Source organism: Lepidochelys olivacea, assembly GCF_965140295.1.
Source record: "Lepidochelys olivacea isolate rLepOli2 genome assembly, chromosome: 24".
NCBI lineage: Eukaryota > Metazoa > Chordata > Testudines > Cheloniidae > Lepidochelys > Lepidochelys olivacea.
Genome location: NC_140434.1, coordinates 15,509,185 through 15,534,037, shown reverse-complemented (window position 1 = coordinate 15,534,037; position 24,853 = coordinate 15,509,185). Strand labels below are relative to the sequence as shown.

The window sequence follows — 24,853 nt, the reverse complement described above, 5'->3', positions numbered from 1 at the left end:
CCATCCCCTGCCCAGCAATTAATCACCCGAGCCCCCGAATCACTCCTGTCCCCCCGAGTTCTCCCATCAGACCAGGCCAATCCCCTCCCACGCATCTGTCTAGGCCCCCTCAGTTCAGTCCATCCTCAGCATCCTATTAGTTCGCTACCCCCGCAGTTCAGCCCTCCAGATAAACTCAGCTCAGCTCCCCTGGCCACCTCCTTCAGTCCAGCCCCCCTCAATTCAGCCCCATTCCTCCAGCCCCCTCAGTTCAGCCCCCTCAGCCCTCCTCAGTTTAACCCCTCTCATTTCAGCTCTCCCCTCGCCCCCCCACCCCACCCCAGCTGGGTGTCTGGCCCACAGGCCGGAGGCTCTGACTGCAGGAGGAGCCCCACCGGGGAGGGGTCAGGCACTGCCCATGCACAAGGAGCCGGGTGTGGACGCAGGCAGGGGCCAGCCGAGCTGGAGCTGAAGCCCAGACAGGACGTGGTGCAGGGAAAACGGTAACCTGGGGGGTGAGAGCGGCTGGGGAAACGCTCCCCACCGGTCGCCTGGGCGGCAGCGCGTGGCGTCTGTGTGAATTACTCACCGCTCAGGAGGCAAAGGGCAGGGACCAGCACCAAGGCCATCTCCGTCCAGGGCAGAGCGCTCAGCCGGCCTGGGAGGGGAAAGGGGCCGGGAATGATTCACCTGCAGCATTTCTGGGTGACAGCTCGTCTGGGCCGGGCGATGGCGTCTGGCCGTGGGATCGGCTGCGTCACCAGGTATTTCACACCCGGAGCCCTTTGTAAAAGAACTTCCTAACTGGAAGGGAGTCAGGCTTGGAGACTGGCCCAATGGATCCATTTCATTTCCATTCCCCTGTGCTTTGCGGGCCGTCTATGCAAGCCTTCACCCCCTGGAGGTGCAATGCAACCACCTCTGGGGAGGGGCGCGTGTCTGTTTGGCAGCTCACAGCAACGGGGAGGATGATTTCAGGGCAGGACCGGACCGGAGGACGGTTCCTATATGGAGCTGAGATGTGCAGGAAGGGAACAAACCATGTTGGGGTGCAGCAGGGATCCATGGGGGACATCCTGACCCTTTGGGATAGAGCCATGTGGGGGAAGGGTATCACAGGCACAAGGGGCCGGGTCGGGGTTCATTGTCTCAGCTGGGAACAGCAAAGCCCCAGAAGCAGAGATCAGCCCTGACTGCGAGCGGAGAGCCCCCTACAGCGCCCCCCTCCTTCCAGCACTGCCCCCGCTCGCGCCACCCTGGGGCATTGGGGCCAGCACTGACTACAAGGGGAGAGCGCCCCCTACTGAGCCCCCCCAACCCGTCCTGCAGCTCCGCACCAGCTCGCACTTCCTCTGCTGCTTCCTCTCCGATAGCTGGATTGTTTAGGGGGGCCCCGTCTCTGTGTGTATCTGTGACCACAGCCTGGGCAGAGCCAGCGTCTGATGTTACCCAACCGCTCCGAGAGCGTTCGCTCTGGGGAATGGTGCAAGGGGCCAGCAAGGGTCTGAGGGCCCGGGTGTGTCTGATAATAAATATTCCTTTGCAGAGCTGGGCCTAGAACTCAGGAATCCTGGCTCCCAGCTTTCCCTCCTTTAACCCACTAGCCCCCAGAGCTGAGACAGAACCCAGGAGTCCTGGCTCCCAGCCCCAGCCCTAACCCAAATACCAGGCTCCCTCTCTGAACAGTAGCTCAGTCTGATGTATTCTCCCTGCTATGACCTCAGGTCCTTTCCTAGCTGTGATATTTTGCTAGGTTGTGTGTTACTGAAATATCTTGTGATGTCGGGAACCCCCACAACCAGCCTTTCAGGTCCAACAACGGAGCAGGCAGAGGGGCTGATGGCCCATTACAGGAATCCACACTCTCAGGGATATCCCAGGAACCGTCTACAGTGGAGACTGCTCAGGCCCTGGCTACACTGGCAAGTGTCTGCGCAGTAAGGCAGCTTTGAGCGCCGTTGCTCCCGAGGTGCACACGGCCAAGCCACTTCATGCGCAGAACCTGCCCTGTTGTAGGGCTTTAAAAAAAGCCACCCCGACGAGAGGCGTCGAGCTTCCTGCGCCGGGGCTACAGAGCCGCGGTGCCGGCGTAGACACCCTGGTTGACGACAGCGCTGCGACCGGCCTCCGGGAGGTGTCCCCCGATGCCCGTTCTCACCTCTCTGGTCAGCGGTTTGAAATCTACTGCCCTGCCCTCAGGTGACCAACCATCAGCCCCAGCCCGTACGTTCCTTTGCAAATTTGAAAGTCCCCTTCCTTTTGCTCGGTGACGCGTGCAGTGGTCCTAGTGCATCTGTCCAGGTGGCCCTGCCTGCTCCAGGCACCAGGCGATGCCCGGCTTGCAGCAATGCCGAGCTGCTGGACCTTGGGGAGAGGACGCTGTGCAGTCCCAGCTGCGCGCCAGCCGGAGGAACTATGATACCCAGGGACAGATTTCACGCTGCAGGAGAGAAAGGGGCCATGGCCGGGACACACTGCCGTGCAGGGTCACAGGGAAGGAGCTGCGGAACGCCCACCACAGGGCGCGGGAGGCAAACCACCAGTCCGGTGCTGCGCCCACCAGTTGCCGGTTCTACAAAGAGCTGGACGCGATGCTTGGCGGCGAACCCACCTCCACTGCGAAGGCCCCTGTGGATACTTCGTTGGCTCACGTGCCAGTCGAGAGTGGACTGAGCCAGGAGGAGGAAATCTCGGACGAAGACGGGGAGGAGGACCCAGAGGCAGAGGATGACTCGGAGGCCAGAGAAGCAGGCAGTCAGGAGCTCTTTTCTACCCCGGAGCAGCCTAGCCGGTCACAGCAGTCGGAGCTTGGCAAAGCATAAACAGGAGAGGAGTCCTCTGGTAAGTGGACCTGATTTGGGGAATTGCTGAAGCGAGTTGCTGGGGGCAGGAGGGTTGCAGAACACAGGCTTGTCTCCCATTGCAGACGTGCACCACGATGTGACCCCAGCACGGAGTGCTTGTTTCCTGAGCCCCACAGCGGCGTTCCACTGTGGTCAGCACCTCCGTGAATGCCACAAGCAATCTCCTGTCGTAGCTCCTATGCGTGGCGAGATCAATGTCACACTCCTCTTGCCTTGGTAGTTTCAGGAATCACTCCACTGCCTCTCGTGACGTGTTAGTCAGAGTGAGCGGCACACTGGTCAACAGTTCAGGATCCATTCCTCCCCGAATAGGCAGGCTGCACAGTACACAAAGAGTTGAAAATTGGCGCCAAATGTAGACGGAAGCACAGGGATTGCCGGGATGCGGAGCAATGCATCACGGGGCCTTGGGACAGGACCCAGGATGCCCCGTGACCCCTTCCGCCTTCCCACAAGTCTTAGCGGCAGAAGAGAAAGAGGTGCTCTTGGGGATAGCTGCCCAGAGTGCACCGCTCTGAATACCGCCGCAAGTGCAGCAAGTGTGAACACGCTGTTGTGCAGGCAGCTGACAGTGTGAACACACAACAGCGGTTTCCCTTCAGCGCTCTCTGAGGGGCGCAGTAACTGCCAGCCCTGTAACGTTGCCAGTGTCGACGTGCCCTGAGAGGGAGCAGGTGCACAATGGAGGCTGCTTGACTCACGTCATGGCAAAAGATGGTTTCAGCAAGCTGGAAGAAACTCTAAAGGGGGGGAAGTGACGTCATCACTTGGCCTCAACTCCCCCCACAATGCAACACCTGGAGACATGTCTGGAGGACAAAGACTGAACGGGCGACGGGTTCCTCGCCTGAAGGGGAGTCCCAGCCGGTGTATGGAAGATGCTTCTATTGTCTATCAGCGCGAGACACGGCTTGATTCAAATCCTGTCTAGTTTAGAGAACTCAGAATGCGATTTTACTTTTATGTCTCAGGTAACCAACTTTGATCTCTACGCTCACTGCTTACAATCACTTGAAATCCATCGTTCTGCAGTGAATAAACCTGGTTCATATTTTACCTAAAACCCTGCGCTGTGGTTGAAGTGCCTGGGAAATCTGCTCGGGTCGCAAAGGCAGGTGTGCGTCCACTTTCCTTTGTGGCAGCGGTGGATCGGTGTGCCGGGGTTGGCACCCACCTCTCACGAGTGCCCGTTTCTGATTGGGCGTGTCTGCGTTTTTTAGGTCTGGAGACCCCCTTTCGGTGGTTCTCAGGCAGGTTTGCAGTGACTCAGCCCTGCGGCCGAGCCACACTGTCTGTACGTTAGCCGGCGCAAACCCCTTCCGGGGGATACAGTCCACAGGGCCTATCTCAGGACCCCGCTGGTGGTGTCTCTCTCGGGCCCTCCTTGGGCTAGAGTCTTAAAGTAGCCCAGCCCTGGTACGGGGCCGTATCCCCAGGGCTTCCTCCCTGGAGACACTATCCTCCTGCAGCTTGTGCTAGGCCTGCCAAAGTACAGGGTGCTTCCCAAACACAACGTGAGAGCCAGTCCCTGCCGGACGGGCTCACGGTGTAAGATACGGGGACCAAACATGGCCGGGCACTCGGGAGAGGACAGCTAAGCCTCCCTCCAGACCTCCTGGGGGACGACTGCTAAGCCTCCCCCTGCCCCACTGCTCTGTTCCTGGGATGGGTGGGGTTGAACCCTGAGGCCTCCCGCAGGGGGCCTTTGGGCCTAGTCCACCCCATCACAACTGGGTAATAAACGTACACTGGTCAGGCTTCGGACCAGGGCAGGACGGTACAGACCTGGGGTCGTAGGTGGAGAGCTGGGGAGATTGGCGGGAGCCTCTATTGTTTCATAGGGGCTGGGAGACCATTCATGGGACTCAGCTGAGCGTGTCCCTGCCTGGGGATGGCTGTGTCAGGGCAGGACCTGCCAGAGGTTTGTAGCTTGTCACAGCATCACAGTGTGAGAGGGAGCCCAGGTTGGTGGGACAGAGGGCTCAGCAGTACCCCAGTTCCAGGTTGCACCCCAGGGAACCCATCGCAGTGGGTGGGAGCCAGGACTCCAGGGTTCTATCCTGAGCTATTGGAGGGGAGTGGGGTCTAATGGGTTGGAACAGTGGGGCTGGGAATCAGGACTCCTGGGTTCTATTCTTGGTTCTGCCCTTTGTCCATGGGGGATGGGGACCCTCCTCTTACTCCGAGGGCTGAGCGACTCCTCAGATGCTTTGAGATCCCAGCTGGCCAGCGCTAGAAAAGGACCGAGCCTCATCCCTTCACCAGGGTCTCTCTGAGCATGGGTGTTGTGGTCCTTCTAACTCTGACCCAGTGGGCCCATTTAGCCCATGGCTGGTGAGTCTCTGGGGCTGGACAGGGTTAAAAGGAACAGGCAACACCACACACCTCCCCACCCCCCTTGTAACCAGCGCTGGGGTTGAGCTTCACAATTTCCAGAGAAAGGGGAAGTTTGTCTGCTGCAGCCAGACAACAAAGTGAAGTGCGTGGAGCCAGAACCCCCAAGTCCCGACTCTCAGCCCCCTGTTCTAACCACTAGACCCCATTCCCCTTCCCCAGCTGGGGATAAAAACCAGAAGTCCTGAGTCTCAGTCACTGTAACCACTAGAGCCTATTGCTACCAAACCAGCAAATAGGTTGCCTTTAAAGGCCAGGAACACAGGATCACGGTTCCCTTTCCTCCCCTGAGGCACCAGCCACTCACCGCGCCTGGGGCTATTGCCACAGATGCAAATGAAGATGATTTCTCCTTACCTACCCCGAACCTCTCTGCTGTCTCCTTAGTGTTAGCGGTGGGATCAGACCGGAGTCCCAGCCACTAACCCAGGCCCAGGTCCCAGGTATGAGCTACTTTTCCTTGTTTTGGGGGCAAAAAGCCAGATAGGGGGAGAATGATTCTTCGCATCTCTAAATCATTGACAGGAGATTAAACGGTGAGAGTTTCTTATGGGAGGGGACCCAGCTGAGACCAGGGCCTGGTGAGGCAGGCGCTGCCCAGACACAGCCAGAGACAGTCCCTGCACCAAAGAAATTATAATTAAAATAGACAATGGGTGGGAGGGAAAACTGAGGCACAGAGAGAAGGAGTGACTGGCCCGCTATTGTATGGTGGCTCCCTGAGAGATCTAGGAAGAGAACCCAGGGCTCTGTGTCCCACAGCCGTGCTCTAGCCACTGGGCCACGCTGTCACACCGTCATTGGGGGTAGCATTGGAAATACACTGGGGCTTCCCAAACACGGTGTGAGAGCCAATCTGCCCGACGAGCTCATTGTGTAGGATGGGGACTGAACACGGCAGGGCTACTTTACCCTGCGCTGTTAAACAGCTGCCGAGCCCTACCCCAGAGCAGGCTGCATTTCAGTGCCTGTTGAAAAGACCAGCAACTGGGCAGGCTGTGAAAGTGTCTGAGATCATATAGGGGAGACCACGCTGATCGCTGCTTCTGGGGCTTTGCTGTTCCCAGCTGAGACACTGAACCCCGGCCCTGCCCCTTGTGTCTGTGATACCCTTCCCCCACATGGCTCTCTCCTAATGGGTCAGAATGTCCCCCTGGGGTCCCTGCCACACCCCAAAGCGGTTTGTTCTGTTCCACCTCCCTGACTCTCCCTGCACATGTCGGCTCCACATAGGAACTGTCCTCCAGTCCTGCCCTGAAACTGCCCTCTGTGTTGCTGTGAGCTGCCAAAGAGCCACTTGCCCCTCCCCAGAGGTGGCTGCACCTCACTCCTGAGGCCGTGAGCCCAGCACACATGTCCAGCAAAGCACACGGGGATAGAAATACAACCAATCCTTGCTCCGCCGGTCCAATCTCCAAGCTTTACTCCCTTCTGGTTAGGAAGGTCTTTTTCGAAGGGTCCTAGGTGTAAAATACCTGGTGACGCAGCCGATCCCGTGGCCGGACGCCATCGCCCGGCGTAAACGAGCTGTCACCCAGAAATGCTGCAGGTGAATCATTCCCAGCCCCTTTCCCCTCCCAGGCCGGCTGAGCGCTCTGCCCTGGACGGAGATGGCCTTGGTGCTGGTCCCTGCCTTTTGCCTCCTGACCGGTGAGTAATTCACACAGACGCCACGCGCTGCCAGCCAGGCGACCAGTGGGGACTGTTTCCCCAGTCCTGGGAGTGCGTCTACACTGCCGGGAGGGTGCTTGGAACCGGGTTCCATTGCAGAGAAATCCCAGCCACTCGCACCAGCGGCTCCAGTTCAAGCCTAGGGGGCGTCTGGCCTTGAACCTGACCCCGAGTGGCCGGGTCCTCGCTGCTGGTTTCACCCCGATGGAGAACACGCCTGGCTCTCATGGCAGAGTCAGCCTGGTCTAGCCTCAGCCACCCTCGGCTGAGCAGCGAGGGCCTCAGCCGCTCTCGTCCCCCGGGCTGCCGTTTTCCCTCCGCCACGTCCTGCCTCCGGGCTTCTGGCTGTCACAGCGAGTCAGGGTGTCTCCTGGGCTGGCCCGGAGAGCTCTGCTCCCTGCCCTGCCCGTCCGCCCAGCTCCGGCCCGGCTGGACCCTGCCCGCGTCCGCCCCCAGTTCCTTGTGCATGGGAAGTGCCTGACCTAGGGTTGGCAACCCTCCAGGACTGTCCTGGAGTGTCCAGGAATTAACAATTAAATTTTAATTAAAGATTATTATGTGATGAAACCGGCAGTACTTTGTCCAAGCAAAGTTGGCAACCCTAACCTGACCCCTCACAAGGGGGGCTCCTCCTGCAGTCAAGGCCTCTGGCCCAAGGGTCAGACACCCTACTATGGGTGGGGGTTGAACTGAGAGGGGATGAGGGGTGCACTGGGGGGCAATATACGGGGCTGAATTGAGAGGGGATGGGGAGGTGAACTAAGCTGGGGTTGAGGGGGACTTAAGCGAGGGGGGGTGAACTAAGGACGGACTAGACAGAAGCGGGGCTGGGCAGATGAGGGGAGGGGGTCGGCCTGGACTGATGGGAGAACTCGGGGGGGACAGGAGTGATTCAGCAGCTGGGGTGATAAGTTGCTGGGGATGGGCTGATGTGGGGGGGGCATCTCCAAATTCCCCTTCCCCAATTCACAGGGGAGCGCTCATTGGGCTCAGACAGAACCACAACCCATCGTCCCCGATTGTGTTTTAAAGCCCCTGGATGGGGGCTGAGCTGATGCTGGCCTCTCCCGGCGGGATCCGTGCAGCAGCCCAGCCTGCAGGCGGGTTCCCCAACTCTCAGGGGCCGGGCGCCGGCCTGATCCCCGATTCCTGTCCCCGGCAGGCGCCTACGCCCAGGAGTGGGGTGTGAGACTCGCACCAGGGCCCCTGGCTGGAGGGACCGACTCCTGCGTGACCATCCCCTGCTCCTTCACCTACCCCGCGGGGTGGACGGTCAGTGCCGTGAGCTGGACACGGGAGAAGGATCAAACCGTCTATCACTCGGACGAGGCTTGTGTCCACACGGACTTCAAGGGGCGCGCCCGCTATCTGGGGGACCTGCAGCGCGACTGCTCCCTGCGGGTGTCGGGGCTGCGCCCCAGCGATCAGGGCACCTACCGCTTCCGCTTCCATGCAGCGGGCGATGGCAGGACGGACACGTGGGGGAGTGAGCCAGGACAGCGGCTCAATGTCTCCGGTAACCAGGTTCCGTCCAGCACCCCCGGGTCCAGGCAGGGCCCGAGGAGAACCGCAGAGAGGGCCCCACACGCCAGCGTAGACACCCCAAGCAGGGCTCGTCCCCTCCAGCAGGGGGCAGCACCGGGACACGGACACACGGACACACACAGACAGGCGCGAGCTTCCGCTTCGAAGTAGAGGGCCCTGGCACGAGTGAGGGATGGTCGAGTAAATCAAAACAGCAACACACACAAACACCCCCCCCCCATTTCTGCCTTGCTGGGAAATCCAAGTGCTTAGAGCTGGGAGTCAGGACTCCTGGGTTCTCTCTCCAGCTCCAGAGGAGGCGGGGGAGTGGCTAGAGCGGGGGGGACTTGTGGGTCAGACTCCCAGGCTGTTGCCAGACCCACGTCCCCGTCCCTCTGTCTAACCCTTGGCCTGTGCTGAAGAGCCGCTGGGACTGACCCTGCAGCCAGCGTAACGCAGCAGGCGTGAGGGGCTCTCAGGTGGAGACTATAGTGGGACTGGGACCCTGCAGGACCCCCCCGAACAGCGGGAGCGGGTAAAATGAGCTTTGTTGGGGGTGGGCAAAAAACCAGGCTGCGTTAATTGGCCGGAAAACACTAAATCTCATAAATGTACCAAGAGTCGGCGACTGGGGAAATAGCTAAATATTTTGTTTCAGCTTCTCTTTCCTCTCCGTGTTTATCTACCTTGCTCCAAACCTGGGGAAATGCACCCGCCCAAGTCAGGTCAGACCCATTCTGGGATAACAGGAGTTGAAGTGTGTTTCTACCTGGTTCAAGCAAGATTTGTTTTATTCTTTCAGTGTAAAAATTGTCTCTGAATCCCGTTGGTACAGATCAGACCGTCACCCACCGGTTTCTGTCGGGTGGTTGGTTGGTTTTAGCAGCCTGGGGGGATCTGTCTCTCTTGTCGGATTTGCGGGATTTAAGGATTTTGTGGCTGGGAGGGGGATGAAAATGCAAAAACCAAAGCAGGGCACTTGAATAAAGGGAACGGGACAGAATTAAAAACAATCCCGCTTAGGGCTCCAGTCTGAGGCCCGACGTGTGGTGCCCCCCGCTGGCGGCTGCGCCCCCTCCGGGCAGACCCAGCGCTCCCCGTGTCTCAGGGGAACTTTTGCTGCTCTCCCTCCTGGCCACGAGCCCTCATTGCCGGAGCCTGCCAAGCTCCCAGGCTGGGCCATGCCCACACCCTGGGGGCTGCTCCCCGCTCTGCAGCCAGGCCATGACCCCTGGGAGCGCTGCCAGCCCCAGGGCCCCAGCAGGGTTCAATGGCTCCTGACTCCTCCTCTCCTCACAGACGATCTGTGCCAGCCCTCCCTGGGGCGCCGAACACAACCGGGACCCTCCCTCACCTGCTCCGTGGGGGCAACCTGCCCCCATCCCCCGTCGTGGTACGACCGAGATGGCGCACGGCGGAGCCCAGGGCAAACCTCGGGCGGGGCTGGGGCGACCGAGCTGCGAATATCCCCGTCCCAGCTGGACCCCGGTGTGGCGCTGAGATGCCAGGTGGATGGATACAGGGATGAGTGTGACTCTGACCAAACCCAGCCCCTGGGGACAGGTGAGGTCTGCTTCTACACATGGCATGGTTAGAGGAGGGGCGGCGGGAGCCAGGACACCTGGGATCTATCCCTGACACAGGAAGGGGATTGGGGACAAGTGGCTAGAGTGCGGGAACAGGGAGTCAGGATTCTTGGCTTCTATCTCCAATTCTGGGAGGGGGCTGGTGTAGTGGGTTAAAGTGGAGGAGACTCAGGGCCAGGACTCCTGGGTTCTTTCCCCAGCTCTGGGAGGGGAGGGGATCTGTGGGTGAGAGCAGGGGGCATGGGAATCAGGACTCCTGGGTTCTATTCCCTCAAAAACTGTCATCTGGCTCTAGCAAATATTCTCCCCCCGAGGGACTGGACGGGGAGGGACCTGCCCCTTCGTTCAGTCCTGGGGTCCAGCTGACGAACTCTCACCCGACTCTCCCCTCAGTCGCCCCCAAAGTGCCCAGGGTGGAGGTTTCGTGGCTGGCAGGGAAGGCACCACTAAGGGAAGGCGACAGTTTTACCCTGCACTGCCAGGCTGCTGCCCTGCGGCCCATCACTGGATACGTCTGGTCCCACGGGGACGTGTGGCTGCCAGGAGCCGGGCAGGATTTACATGTTGACAAGGCAGCCGTCTCCGATGGAGGGAGCTACGCGTGCGGGGTCTGGGTGTCCGGCCCCGGCTGGGGGTATCTGAGCCTCTCTGCGAGGGAATCAGTAGAAGTTCAGCGTAAGTAGCGAGGGCTGGCGAGAGCCTCCTCCCTCGCAGCCCCCGATACTCCCCACAGGGCCTCCTGGAGCAGCCCCGTGTGCCCCTGCCTCGTCCCCCCTGCTTTGCCCCTGCCCGCCTCCTCCCCCCTGCTTCGCCCCCCCCGCCTCGTCCCCCCCCGCTTCACCCTCTTCCGCCTCGTCCCCCCTGCTTCACCCCTCCCAACGCATGAGCCCCAGCCTCATATTCCGCCCCTGCCTCCTAATACCCGGGTTTGCTCAACCCAGTGCTGCTGGCTCTGGCCTGGGCCCCCTGCTCCTCTGCATCGCTCCCGTGGCTGGGCCAGCAGAGACAAATTCAGTTTGTGTCCCCCTGCACCTGCCCCCGGCCCCCAGCCCCCTTTGGACCGCTGCTCATCCCCCCACCTGCCCCGGGGGCCCATTCCACACTGAGCTCGGCCCTGTCCCCTCCCGCCCAGGTGTCCAGCCGCCTCTGTGCCAGGCCCTGCCCCTCCATCTGCCTTGTGTCCCCGGACCCCTCTGGGACAGTCTCGGCCCCCCCTCAAGCTGCCCCAGACTCCCAGCCCCATATGGGCCAGGCCCTGTACCACCCCTCACCTGCTCCAGGCCCCCAGCTTGTTCTGGGCCAGACCCTCTCCCCCGCAACTGCCTTGTGCCCCCAGACCCTTCTGCGCGACCCCTCCCCCATATCCCCATGCCGCCCTGCCTGTTCTCGCCCCCTGGAGCCACATGGGCCAGGCCCTGCCCCTCACCCCCTGCCATGGATCCCTTCCCCGCTCTGGGCCAGGTCCCCCCACTCTGTCTCTCTCCGTTCACGCCCCGTGTCTCTGTCTCGCCCCCCAGACGCCCCCACAGGTGTCCATGTTACGGCAGCGCCGGGCACCAGCCCGCAGGCAGGGGAATCGGTGACGCTAACGTGCAGTTACACCAGCAGCCTCCCCGCCCCCAACTCCTACACCTGGTACCGGGGCGACCGGCAGCTGGGGGGATCCCGGCGGGAAATGGTGTTGAAGAGCATCACGGTGGAGCAGGCTGGGGAGTATCGCTGCAAGGCCGACAATGGGATCGGCCAGTCCCCGTCCCCCCCCATCAACATCACCGTCCTCTGTAAGTGCCGGGGACCTGAGAAAAGAGACCTCCGGGGTGGGGGAAGGGCAGGGGTTGTGCCTTTGTGCCGTAGGCCCAGCTGGGGAGGGTCATTGTGGCGATCGCGGTGGAGCTCCCAGTTCCGCGGTGGCCAGCAGGGCTAGTGCCATCCCGGGGTGCAGGGACAGGGCAATCTGGAATCGAGCAGAGAGGGGATTTTACCTCTGGATCTCGCCCTGGTGCAACCACGTCTGGGGTCCTGTGCCCAGTTCTGGGGCCCGCACTCCCAGGAGGTGCTGATCAGCTGGGGAGGGGTCAGAGAAGAGACATGAGAAGGAGTCAGGGGTTGGAAAGCCTACCCCAGGGTGAGAGACTCCAGGAGCTCCATCTGTTTAGCTGAACCAAGGGAAGGGGAAGGGGTGACGTGAGCCCCGTCTGGAAGATCCTACGCAGAGAAGAGAACATTGATAATGGGCCTGGCGGCTGAGGAGATAGAGATCCAGGGGCTGGAAGCTGAAGCTAGACAAATTCAGACTGGCAATAAGGTGTGTGACGATGTGACTCAGCAGGGAGGGGGGAGTGTTGACCTGGGAATGTGCCCTGGGGATGGGAGACCTGAGAACCTGTCACCTGAGCCAGGAGGGGGAAGGGGAGGTGACACCTCTGCCCAGGAATGTGAACAGAGGCTGCAGCAGGGAACCTGCTGGGTGGGTTTAGTTTCAGTTTGGGGCTGGGTGGAGGAACACAGGGAACCCCAGGGCTGGGGTCTAAGCTCCCTGCTCCCCCAGGACGTGATTGAGGGGTCCTGGTTGTACCCACAAGCTCTGTTTTGGACTGTGTTCCTGTTGTCCAATAAACCTTCTGTTTTACTGGCTGGCTGAGAGTCTCAGTGGATCCCAGGAAGAGGGGTGCAGGGCCTGGACTCCCCCACACTCCGTGACAACTGGTGGTAGCGGTGGGATCTACTGCACCCCGTGAACGGCGCTTCCTGCAGTAAGTGACTGGGGAGCAGTAAAACGAAGGGGAATTGACGGGGACCAGGCGTGCTGAAGATTCAGAGAGAGACGGTTTCGGGGTCGGTTAACCCCTGGGAATGTGTGACCAGAGAGAAGGACTTTTGCAGTAACAGGGTCCCCCGGGGGATTGCAGCGAGCGGTCCCAGGGGCGGAGGAGTCTGCAGCTCGACCCTGGCAAAGAGGTGGTGACCTCAAGAAGGACTGGCACACTAAGGGCTTTTCCTGGAAACCGTGGGAAGCTGCCCGGCCTGCGAGTGGCCAGCAGGGAGATGTACGCTAAACGCCTTAAGAGCGACCTGGTGGAGCTGTGCAGGCAGAGGGGGCTGCGCATCGGGAGGTCCACCAAGGAACAGCTGGTTGCCCAGTTGGAGGAGAGGGATCGCTTGGATGACCCGATCCCTGTCCCGGAGGGAAGCCGCCCGGCAGACGCAGCATGGGCCCTGGGGCCTGACCGGGCTGGGAGGGGTCAGACTGCTGCTGAGGACACCCCGAGACCCTTCCTACCTATGCCTGGGGAAGGGGTTGGGGGAAGCCCAGTGAATACCGAGGGCACCCTGACCCCGGCACCCAGCAGGGGATCCTCCCAGCGGAGCTCCCCATCCCTGGAGCGGAGGCGGCTGGAATGGGAGAGGGAGACGAAAATGAGGGAGCTGGAGGATCATGAAAAACAACGTCAACATGAGGAGAAACAACGTCAACATGAGGAGAAACAACGTCAACATGAGCAGGAGGAGAAGGAGAGGGAGCGTCAGGAGAAGGAGAAACAAAGACAGCATGAACTGGAGGTGGCCAGGCTGAAGAGCAGTGGGGCCCTGGCTGCGGTGAGTGCGGGGGGACCCAAGACTGCAAGGAACTTTGATAAGTGCTTCCTGGCCCAGCGGAAGGAGGGGGAGGACATAGATAGCTTCCTGACGGCCTTTGAGAATGCCTGTGAGCTGCACAGGGTTGACCCTGCAGACAGGCTCCAGTTTCTCACCCCCTTACTGGACCCCAAAGCCGTGGAGGTGTACAGCCGGATGACAGGGGCGGAGGCAGGGGACTATGAACTGTTCAAGCAGGCCCTGCTCCGTGAGTTTGGGCTGACCCCCGAGATGTACCGGAGAAGGTTCCGGAGTCAGCGTAAAACGCCTGAGGTCACCTACCTACAACTGCTCAACCGGATGCAGGGGTATGCCCGCAAGTGGACAGCTGGGGCCCGAGCTAAAGAGGACCTGCTGGACCTAATCGTACTGGAGCAACTGTATGATCAGTGCCCGTCCGACCTGAGGCTGTGGCTGGTGGACAAAAAGCTCGAGAACCCCCAGCACGCAGGGCAGCTGGCCGACGAGTTTGTGAACAGTCGGTCAGGGGGTAGCCGGGAGGAGTCCCAAAAGAACAGGCCCCCCCCGATGCAGAGAGAGGGTCACCAGGGGGCCTCCCAGCGGGGAAATAGGGAGAACCCCCTCCCAAGGGGAACGCCTGGCGTCGGGCCCCTCCGACCCGCTCGAGGGGACCAACGTGACCTGAGCTGCTATCACTGTGGCCAGAGAGGCCACGTACGGTCCCAGTGCCCCGGGCTCAGGGACAGACTGAGCAGACCCAACCTACCCAGGGTTAACTGGGTAGGGACCCAGCTGGACGAGGGGCAGACGACCCAGGAAAGGGGGCCTACCAGTTTACCACCTGCCCCGGAGGGAAGAGTACCCCAGGCCAGCTCCACCAGAGGGCTGGAGGCTCTGGACTCAGGGTGCTCGGTTTACAGGGTGGGCGTGGGGCTGTCCCTCCGGAGAGAGTGCCTTGTTCCCCTGGAGGTGGATGGGAGGAAGGTCAATGGATACTGGGATACGGGCGCGGAGGTGACGCTGGCCCGGCCCGAGGTGGTGGCCCCAGATCGGGTGGTGCCCAACACCTATCTGACCCTGACAGGGGTGGGCGGGACCCCATTTAAGGTGCCCGTGGCAAGGGTACACCTGAAATGGGGGGCCAAGGAGGGCCCCAAGGATGTGGGGGTACACCACCATTTGCCCACTGAAGTTTTGATGGGGGGAGACCTAGAGGACTGGCCAAGCAAGCCCCAGGCCGCCCTGGTTGTGACGCGTAGCCAGAGCCGGCGAGGGGCACTGCGCCCTGACCTCGGGGAGGGTATCACACCGGAGGCGCAGGACCCTACCCTGGTGGGGAGGGAGGGCCGAGGGGCACGGCTCAGAGAGGCGGAGGCCTCAGACCTGGCCAGCGAGAGGGAACCGGGCCCCATCCCTTCCCCAGCCGCTGAGTTCCAGGCCGAGTTGAGGAAAGATCCCTCCTTGCGGAAGCTCAGGGACCTGGCCGACCTCAGGGTGGTACGGACCATGAGGAGAGGCTGCCAGGAGAGGTTCCTGTGGGAGAAGGGGTTCCTGTACCGAGAATGGGCTCCCACAAGGGAAGTAGAGTCCTGTGGGATCAGGAGGCAGCTGGTGGTCCCCCAGAAGTATCGCCGCAAGCTACTGTACCTGGCCCATGACATCCCCCTCGCAGGGCACCAGGGAATCCGGCGCACCCGGCAGAGGTTGCTACAGAACTTTTACTGGCCCGGGGTCTTTACCACGGTCCGGCAGTATTGCCGATCCTGTGACCCCTGTCAGAGGGTGGGGAAGGCCCGGGACAAGGGGAAAGCGGCTTTGAGACCTTTGCCCATCATAGAGGAGCCTTTCCAGAAGGTGGCCATGGACATCGTGGGGCCTCTCAGCAGGACGACCCGGTCGGGGAAGAAATACATTCTGGGGGTGGTAGATTTTGCCACCCGCTACCCCGAGGCAGTGCCCTTAGCTTCCATTGAAGCAGACACCGTGGCCGATGCGCTCCTGACCATTTTCAGCCGAGTGGGGTTCCCCAAGGAAGTCTTGACAGACGAAGGCTCCAACTTCATGTCGGCCCTGCTCCGGTGCTTGTGGGAGAAATGTGGGGTCCGGCACGACTGGGCCTCAGCTTATCACCCCCAGTCCAATGGGCTGGTGGAGAGGTTTAACGGGACGCTAAAGATGATGCTGAAAACCTTTATGAACCAGCACCCACAGGATTGGGACAAGTACTTACCTCACCTGCTGTTCGCGTACAGGGAGGTGCCCCAGGAGTCTACCGGATTTTCGCCTTTCGAACTGTTATATGGCAGGAGGGTGAGGGGCCCCCTGGACCTGATGAGAGACGAGTGGGAGGGGAAGGCCACTCCCGATGGAGAGTCAGTGGTGGAGTATGTCCTGATCTTCCGAGAGAGACTGGCTGAACTCATGGGCCTGGCCAGGGAGAATCTGGCCAGAGCCTAGAGGAAGCAGAAGGTCTGGTATGACCGCACGGCGCGGGCCCGTGCCTACGCCACCGGGGATCAGGTGATGGTTCTCATCCCAGTGAGAAAGAACAAACTACAGGCCGCCTGGGAGGGCCCTTTCAAGGTCGTCAAGCAGCTCAATGAGGTAAACTATGTGGTGGAGCTGTCGAACCGGGCGCACCACCGCCGGGTGTACCATGTGAATATGATGAAGCCATATTATGCCAGGGGGAATGTGGTGTTGGCCGTGTGTGGACAGTGGGAAGAGCAGGGAGATGACCCTTTAGTAGATCTATTCCCTGGGACCAGAGCTGGTTTCCCCCTGGAAACAATTCCCCTCTCGGATCAGCTAACCCCTGCCCAGCAAGCTGAGGTCAGGGAGGTGCTGCATCCGTACCGACAGCTGTTTTCCAACCAGCCTGGACGCACTAATCTGACTGTCCACCGGGTGCAGACAGGGTCGCACCCGCCGATAAGATGCTCCCGCTTCCGAGTCACAGGGAAAACTGCTCAGGACCTGGAAAGAGAGGTCCGGGACATGCTGGCTTTGGGGGTGATCCAGCCATCTGCCAGCCCTTGGGCCTCGCCGGTGGTGCTGGTCCCCAAAAAGGACGGGTCGGTCCGGTTCTGTGTGGACTATCGGAAGCTCAATGCCATCACTGTATCTGATGCCTACCCCATGCCCAGGCCGGACGAGCTCCTAGACAAGCTGGGAGGAGCTCGGTACCTTACCACCATGGACCTTACAAAGGGCTACTGGCAAGTGCCGCTGGATGCAGATGCCCGACTGAAATCGGCCTTTATCACCCCTCTGGGGCTCTATGAGTTCCTGACCCTGCCTTTCGGCCTCAAGGGAGCGCCGGCCACCTTCCAGCGCCTAGTGGACCAGCTCCTGAGGGGGATGGAGAGTTTTGCCGTGGCGTATATTGATGACATCTGTGTCTTTAGCCAGACCTGGGAGGACCACGTGTCCCAGGTTAGACAAGTGCTGGACCGACTCCAGGGGGCTGGGCTGACTGTAAAAGCGGAGAAGTGCAAGGTGGGGATGGCGGAAGTATCTTACCTGGGCCATCGGGTGGGGAGCGGCCGCCTAAAGCCGGAACCAGCCAAGGTGGAGGTGATCAGAGACTGGCCCGCTCCCCACACCAAAAAGCAGGTCCAAGCCTTTATTGGGATGGCAGGATACTACCGAAGATTTGTGCCCCACTTTAGCGCCATCGCCACCCCCATCACGGAGCTATGCAAGAAGGGGAAGCCAGACAAGGTGGTCTGGACCGAGCAGTGCCAGGTGGCTTTCCGGGCGCTGAAGAAGGCTCTGGTCAGTGGCCCACTTCTGGCAAACCCAGACTTTGACAAGCCCTTTGTGGTGTTCACCGACGCCTCAGACACGGGACTGGGGGCGGTGTTAATGCAGGAGGACGAAAAGGGGGAGAGACACCCCATCGTGTACCTGAGCAAGAAGTTGCTACCCCGGGAGCAACACTACGCGGCCATCGAGAAGGAGTGCCTGGCCATAGTGTGGGCCCTCAAGAAACTAGAGCCCTATCTCTTCGGGCGACACTTCACCGTCTACACCGACCACTCTCCCCTGACCTGGCTGCACCAGATGAAAGGAGCCAACGCCAAGCTCCTGAGATGGAGCCTGCTCCTGCAGGATTACGACATGGACGTGGTCCACGTGAAGGGAAGTGCCAACCTGATAGCGGATGCACTGTCCCGGAGAGGGGGCCCCGAACTTCCCCAGGTCACTGGTCAGCGTGACCCCGCTCAGTTCAGTCTCGAAGGGGGGAGAGATGTGACGATGTGACTCAGCAGGGAGGGGGGAGTGTTGACCTGGGAATGTGCCCTGGGGATGGGAGACCTGAGAACCTGTCACCTGAGCCAGGAGGGGGAGGGGGAGGTAACACCTCTGCCCAGGAATGTGAACAAAGGCTGCAGCAGGGAACCTGCTGGGTGGGTTTAGTTTCAGTTTGGGGCTGGGGAGAGGAACACAGGGAACCCCAGGGCTGGGGTCTAAGCTCCCTGCTCCCCCAGAAGGACGTGATTGAGGGGTCCTGGTTGTACCCACAAGCTCTGTTGTGGACTGTGTTCCTGTTGTCCAATAAACCTTCTGTTTTACTGGCTGGCTGAGAGTCTCAGTGGATCCCAGGAAGAGGGGTGCAGGGCCTGGACTCCCCCACACTCCGTGACATCCGTGACAAGGTGCAAATGTTGAACAGGGAGGAGAATTTGCCATTGAAAGAACGATCTCAGGACATGGTGGATTCTCCGTCCCGGGGAATCTTTAAATCAAGCTGGGATGTTTTGATAAAGTGTTTGCTCTCTTTCAAATGGCAATGAATTCAGGGGAGTCCTGAGGCCTGTGTCACTTCTGGCCTTAGATTTTATGGAGCATCCTTCCCTAGGCCCATCACTGCCTTTTCCCGAGGTCTTGGGGAGGCTGGCTGTGATTCCTCCAGCCCTTTAATCAAACAGGCAGGGGCTGGACTACATCTCCCATGATGCACCATAGCCAGGGATTCCAATGAAGCGCCCCACCCCGCACCAAGAGGGGACCAGGCGGTGCATCGTAGGAGATGTAGTTCAGCCGGACAGCCTGGCCGACAGAGGAGGCTGAGAGCGTGAGGAACAGGAACTGCAAGTCCCATGATGCACCACACCGAAGGACTCCTATGACACACATGGAATGATGGGATTTTGTGAGATCTTGGTTTTCATTTAAAAAAAACAAACTTTCTAGTACAGCTGGCCAGGAAATAGATTTTTTTTCCCAAGTGGGAAAGCTCCACTTTTCATAGAAATGTCAAAAACCGAAATATCTCAATTGAAAATGGCCTGATGGGAGTTGTAGTTTGAGTGCCTTGTGCTTCCATTCTCTTCTGTACGCCAGGATCTGTAGCCAGACTATATCTCCCATGATGCATCTTGGCGTAGGATTCCTGTGATGCACGCCCTTCCCGCACCAAGAGAGGGGCTGGTGGGGCATCATGAGAGATGTAGTCCAGACAGACACCTTGGCCTAGAGTGGAGAATGAGGATACAAGGCTCTGAAACTACATCTCCCACGATGCACCCTGACTATGGATTCCTATGAGGCACCCTTTCCATCACCAAGAGGGGAGATAGTGGAGCATCATGGGAAATGTCATCCAGCTGGGCAGCACAGCCTATAGAGGGGGCTGGGGGCGCTGGGACGGGAGGGCTTCGCATCTGAGCATCAGGTCTGCTGACTCCAAAGCCACCACGTGTAATGATCCAGCCCCATGCAGCCTCACTGTGGGCTTGTTACCCGGCTGCCGTCCCTCAGGAAATGGGGTTCAAAAATCTGCTGCAGGGTTGATCCAAGAACCCTCCTTTTTCCTTTCCAGCCACCCCCCGTGTTTGGGCTCCCGCCTACATCCTGGGACCTGCAGTTGCACTCATCCTGCTGCTGCTGGTGGGGCTGGTCGGCGTCATAGCGTGGAGGTATTTGCGCTTGCTTTGCAAACCGGTGATATCCGCGTCTCGGGTCGTCTGGCCATCCCCAGCTCCTCCCGCCTGGCCTTTGCCGGAGAACCCCGCAATCCGGGAGTGAGAATTGCAGAGCCAGTTCGGCTGCAGGGAAACCCAGTCAGGGGGAGGTGATTGAATGGTGGTGGTTGGGTCCCACACAGATACCTGACACCCGCAGGGGCCTGGGAAGGGCTGGGTGGCCTCCTGCTTACACGGCTGGGCTGGTGGTCAGGAGAGCAGGGGTCAAGCCCAGGCAGGAGGTTCTATTTTGTGGGAGCCTTTGTCCTGTTCCTTCCCCTCCTGAACCGAAGCAGATGTCGTTTTGCCTCCGAGCTGTTGGTCTCCTTTATTTGTAGGAAGAGGCGGAGCGAACGCCAGGGACTGAGCAGTGATCCGGTAAGTGCATCTATGGGGCTGGGAGCCAGGACTCCTGGGTTCTTTCCCTGGTTCTGGGAGGGGAGTGGGGTCTAGTAGGCGAGAGCAAGAGGTGCTGGGAGCCAGGACGCCTGGGTTCTATCCCCAGCTCTGCTGCTGACTCACTGCATGACTTTAGACGAGCTTTGTCCATCACTTTCCCCCTCCATAAAACAGGATTATAAAATCCGTCCCCGAGCAGGACAGAAGCTCTTTCCAATCTCACTTCTGCCTGCCTTGCAGGACCAGCCCCCGAGGTAACAGCAGGGCCTGGCTCTGGTCCAGGGCCGCCCAGAGGCTTCTGGGGGTCTGGGGCAAAGCCATTTCGGGGGCCCTTTAATTAATTAAGCGCCTTTTTAATTTTTACTCCCCCGGCGGAGCTCCGGGTCTTCGGCGGAGCAAGTGAGGGACCCGCCACCGAAAACCCAGAGCGCCGCCCCCGTCCGTAAAAGCGCCGCGGCGGGTGGCCCTCCCTTACCCATAATAGGATCTGTCCAGGTCGGGGTTGGGGCCGGGGCTGGGACTGGGGCCAGAGCTGTGGCTGCCGTGGAGCGGGGCTGGGTGGCGCTCCCTCCCTGCCCGCCATGGGGGCTTGGTCTAGCCCTGCCGTGCCACCCCGAAAGTTCCTCCATGCCCTCGTAGGGTGGCGTGCCCCACAGTTTGGGGACCGCTGCTCTAGAAGGGAAAGGCCGTGTGCACCCTTCCTGCCCCCACCACCCCGAGGCAGCTCGTCCTCCGCTGTGGGGCTGGATTGGAGCCAGTGCCCCCTAGAGAGGAAAGGCCCCATTCCCCAAGTCCATGATTCATGTCAGGTCTGGGTGCTTTAGCCCAGGGGTCCATCCCCAGCCACTCACCCACAGGGGTTGTACGCTGTTGACCGACGCAGTCTGTCCAATCCCCAGCCACGGCGCTGCAGCCGACCCAATGCTAGCGACCCAAATGCCCTCGCGCCATCCCCAGCCCCCGTGACGTTCTCTCTTTCCGTGGCAGCGTGCCCACCAAGGTGTTCCCAGGCTCTCCGGATGGCACCGGGCAATCCCACATCTGCAGCCAGCCCATGAACATGGGAAAAATATTGCAGGTGAGTGATTCATTCCTCCTTTATAGGAGGCCCAGGACTTCTGGGTTCGATCCCTGGCTCCGTGAGGGGAGGGGAGTGGAGTCTAGTGGTTAGAGTAGGGGGGCCAGGAGCCAGGACTCCTGGGTTCTCTCCCGAGCTCTGGGAGGGGAGTGGGGTCTCGTGGCTAGAGCGGTGACTATGAGTCTTTAGTCTGTTCCTTCAAGGAAGCCCAGGACTTTCCCTCTTACCCATCACGTTCACACTGATAAGTCATCCGCTTCTCCTCCTCCTGCTTCTTCCTGGGGTTCGAGAGGATCAGTCTCAGCCCGTAGGAGCCGTTCTCGCTGGCCCGCAGGTCACACCGCTGCAGGCTGCAATCTCTCTCCAGGTCCCCCAGGAACCTCACGCGCCCTGCAAAGGCCGGGCTGATGGAGGCGTTGTGTTTATAGAGGACGGTGTCACTGAAATCTTTCTTCTCAGGGTCATACCCAGGGTTCAGGTACCAGGCCAGGGAGTTGATGGTTGGGTTGTTTGGCCTTCTGGGGTTCAGGAGGCAGGATTTATAGCAGCACGGGATGGACAGACAGGCCCCTGTCCAAGCGATCAGGGATGCGGGCACCTCGGCGGGTTGGTCTCAGTGACACAGGAAGCCTGGAAACAGCAGAGAGACTGAGATGGCAGCGAGGCGCAGGCTGGCCTGGCGCTTCCTGTGCTGAACTGGGACTCAGGAGATCAGGGTTTGATTCCCAGCACTAAACTCCCTGTTCAGCTCATGGTGTGCCTCCGTGCCTCGGTTTCCCCATCTGCACAATGAAGAGAACCCAGGAATCCTGAATCCCGACACAACCTTCCCAACCCCCTATCACTGGATCCCATCACTCTGATGCAAGTGGAGTAAATCTCACAGAGGAAAACCTTCCTCTGAGCTTGTGACCCCCGCAGCCAGGTCTCCCCTCCCTTCTCCCCTGCCCCCAGGGCTCTGTGGGTCTGAAGGAGCCAGACCTTCAGGGCGAGGCAAAGGGGCCTTACCCGGGAGGAACAGCAGCCAGAGGAGACACCTCATGGTGACCCCGGGCAGCCGCGGCGCTGGGGAGCAGAGGAAAGGGCAAAGGGCTGGTTGGTTCCTGTGATGACCCAGAGCAACATCAACCACCCGCAGTGGAGAGAGACCAGCTAGAGGGGGGACTGCAGGGAACCCCCCACCTGCTCTAACCACTAGACCCCCCTCCCCTCCCAGGGTTGGGAGAGAACCCAGGTGTCCTGGCTGCCGGCCCCCTGCTCTAACTCACTAGCTGCCAGATGGGTTTGTCACGCATGGCGCGATGCAAGGGGCGTCACATTAAATAGGGGAGGCAGCTAAACGCAGGACAACTGTTGCCCACCCGCTGGGCAGGGAGGTTATTACAGGTCTTGGTGCCCAGAGCGGGGACATTGAGCTTCCTCTGGGAAAACTCCAGCGGGAACCATCCCCCTCCTGACCATCGATCCACGGGGGACCCAGCAGCCCCTCGCCCCGTGTGGGAGGCTGCGAGTACGTGTGTAGCTCTCACTGGTACATGGATCGCTCTAGGAGCTGGATACGCGGGGACAGTCGTCACTTAGCTGGCGACTTTAATCCAGTTGAGAAGAGACAGGGGACCTTGTTCCCGCGACTGTCTGTGTCACTGGCATTCACTTCAAATAAAAATAAAGGCTACAGGGGTGAGGGGTCTGGTGGTTTGGGGGGCTCATGAGACACTTGTGGGGATCCAGGGGCTGGTGATTTGGGGTGGCTGGTGGGAGACACTAGGGCGATATTCAGGGGGCTGGTGGTGTGGGGGGCTCGCGGGAGACATTTGGGGGGAGTCAAGGGGTGGGAGGCCGGTGGTTTAGGGGGGCTGGTGGGAGACACTTGGGGTATTCAGGAGGCTGGAGATTTCGGGGACCCAGATCTAACAACAGAAACTATTTTCCCTTTCCCACGAGGCGCTGAGCTTTCCCGCAGGCCAGAGACGGAGTCACCCTATGAGGTGAGCACAGGGTCTGTTACCCTCCCCCCCAACCTCCCGGGCCCCTCTGCCCCCTGCTGGCTGGAGTGTGTCGCGGCTGCAGCCTCCCCACCCCCCGCACTGTGAATCCCTGCCCCCTGCTGGGTGGAACCGGCGCTGCCTAAGTGTGTGTGTGAGACCCCGTCCTGCTACCGACTCAGGGGAGATTCCCCCAGCCACAGAGTGTCCGGTCCTGGCAGCACCCACCCCGCTGGCCCTGGGGCCCTTTGAGCAGGGATCTCACTGGCTCTCTGTTTGGGCCTACAGGAACTCCAAGGACCGACCCAGGATATTTACAGCGAGTTGGTCTATCCCCAAGCTGGTTCCCACTGAGCTCTGCCGAAATTCTGACCAGCCTGGGACCCCTCTGCACGGCCGGGACCTTAAACACAAAGAGAAGCCATCGCTCAATGGGGCAGATCCCAGCGGGGTCCACAAGCGCCGGCTTTCCATTGTGCCAGGGGGTGCTCGAACCCTGGCTCTGCCCCAGGCCCCATCCCCACTCCACCCCTTCCCTCAAGGCCACACCCCTGCCCTGCTCCCACCCCACCTCTTCCCACCCCCGAGTGTGCTGCGTCCTCGCTCCTCTCCCCTGTGCCCCGGTGGGCAGGAGGAGCGGGGAGGGAGGGGGAAGCACTGACGGGGGGCTGCCGGTGGGTGCTCGACGCCTATGCTGGGGTCAAGCGGCCGTAGCTCCATTGGAATGAATGGGGCCAGACCCCCAGCTGGGGTTAGTGGCCATCACTCTACTGGAGAACTCGACTGGGAATAAATAGCTCCGCAGTGCTGGGATTGGGTAATTCTTTTTCGAGATCAACTTTAGAAAAAACAGTGGCAATCCCGAAACAAAAAACAGCGGTTAACTTGGGGTTAAAGGTGAGACGTGCTGAGCTATTCCCAGGAGCAAAGGAGAGGGGAACAAGGGAGATTTCAAATCCCAGAGAGGAGACAGGCAGGAAATTCCAGGCTCAAGTCAAAGTTAGGAGAACCCGGCAGCTGGGGGCCGAGCAGTGGGCGTGAGCTTGGTTCAGAGGGTTTTCCCGGCTCCTCGAGGAGGGTGAACACAGGCCGGGGCGTTGACGGTGGAGTCTCATGGGGTTCAGGGTCCTGGCAGCGCAGAGGGGACCACGGCTTGCAGGGACCTCGGCCGGGCTCTGTTACAATAGTCCCCAGGCTGTTCGAATAGTCTCCAGGATTGTCCGAGGGGCTGGCAGTATCCCCGGAGCGCAGGATTTCCTGCTGGGGACGCAGAAAGACACACAGTGGGAAAGAGTCTGAAGACCAGTGATCACACCCCCAGCTTGAGGTGTGTGTGTGTCTGCCCCTTTGGGCAGTCGGGCGACGAGCGGTGGGATCAGGGGCCTGGCAGCAGGGACTCCTGGGTTCTATCCCCAGCTCTGGGGTGGCAGAGGGGTCCAGTGGGTTAGAGCATGGGGGCTGGGAGCCAGGACTCCTGGGTTCTGTCCGTGGCTGGGGGAGGGACAAGAGTCAGGCCTCCTGGGTGCTGGGAGGGGAGTCTAGTGGTTAGCGCAGGGTACTTTGTTCTGATCCCACTGCGTCGCTCTCCATTCCCCGGGCTGTAGGCAGGGCTGTCTGGCGTGTCATGCTAGAAACGCTCCTCATCCAGGTTTCCGGCATTGCTGCTCCTGAGCATGCTCAGGGGATCTGTGGCTGGTCCAGGACATCTGCTGATGGAGGCGGGAAGGGCTGGGCCGGGAGAGGGGCCAATAGACAGAACCAGAGACGGTGTTTTTCTTTCCGGCCACATTTCAGCCAGCGGTTTCCC

General features: G+C 60.3%; 2 protein-coding genes across 2 annotated transcripts in view; one reads left to right on the top strand and one right to left on the bottom strand.

Moving 5' to 3' along the window:
• LOC311512443 (B-cell receptor CD22-like) overlaps positions 1-24,853 on the bottom strand; it is a gene marked incomplete at both ends in the record, with an annotated part of 53,014 nt that overhangs the window by 8,355 nt on the left and 19,806 nt on the right. The window lies entirely within an intron of this gene.
• On the top strand, positions 709-23,750 carry LOC311512289 (sialoadhesin-like; the record flags this gene model as incomplete). The annotated part of the gene is made up of 13 exons (XM_084613429.1): positions 709-743; positions 1,849-2,178; positions 4,064-4,137; positions 6,819-6,887; positions 8,071-8,424; positions 9,732-9,995; positions 10,412-10,693; positions 11,536-11,799; positions 19,443-19,539; positions 19,923-19,962; positions 20,971-21,061; positions 23,006-23,049; positions 23,335-23,750. The coding sequence occupies 13 exons, from the start codon at positions 709-711 to the stop codon at positions 23,398-23,400; spliced, it is 2,010 nt and encodes a 669-aa protein (XP_084469555.1). The 3' UTR covers positions 23,401-23,750.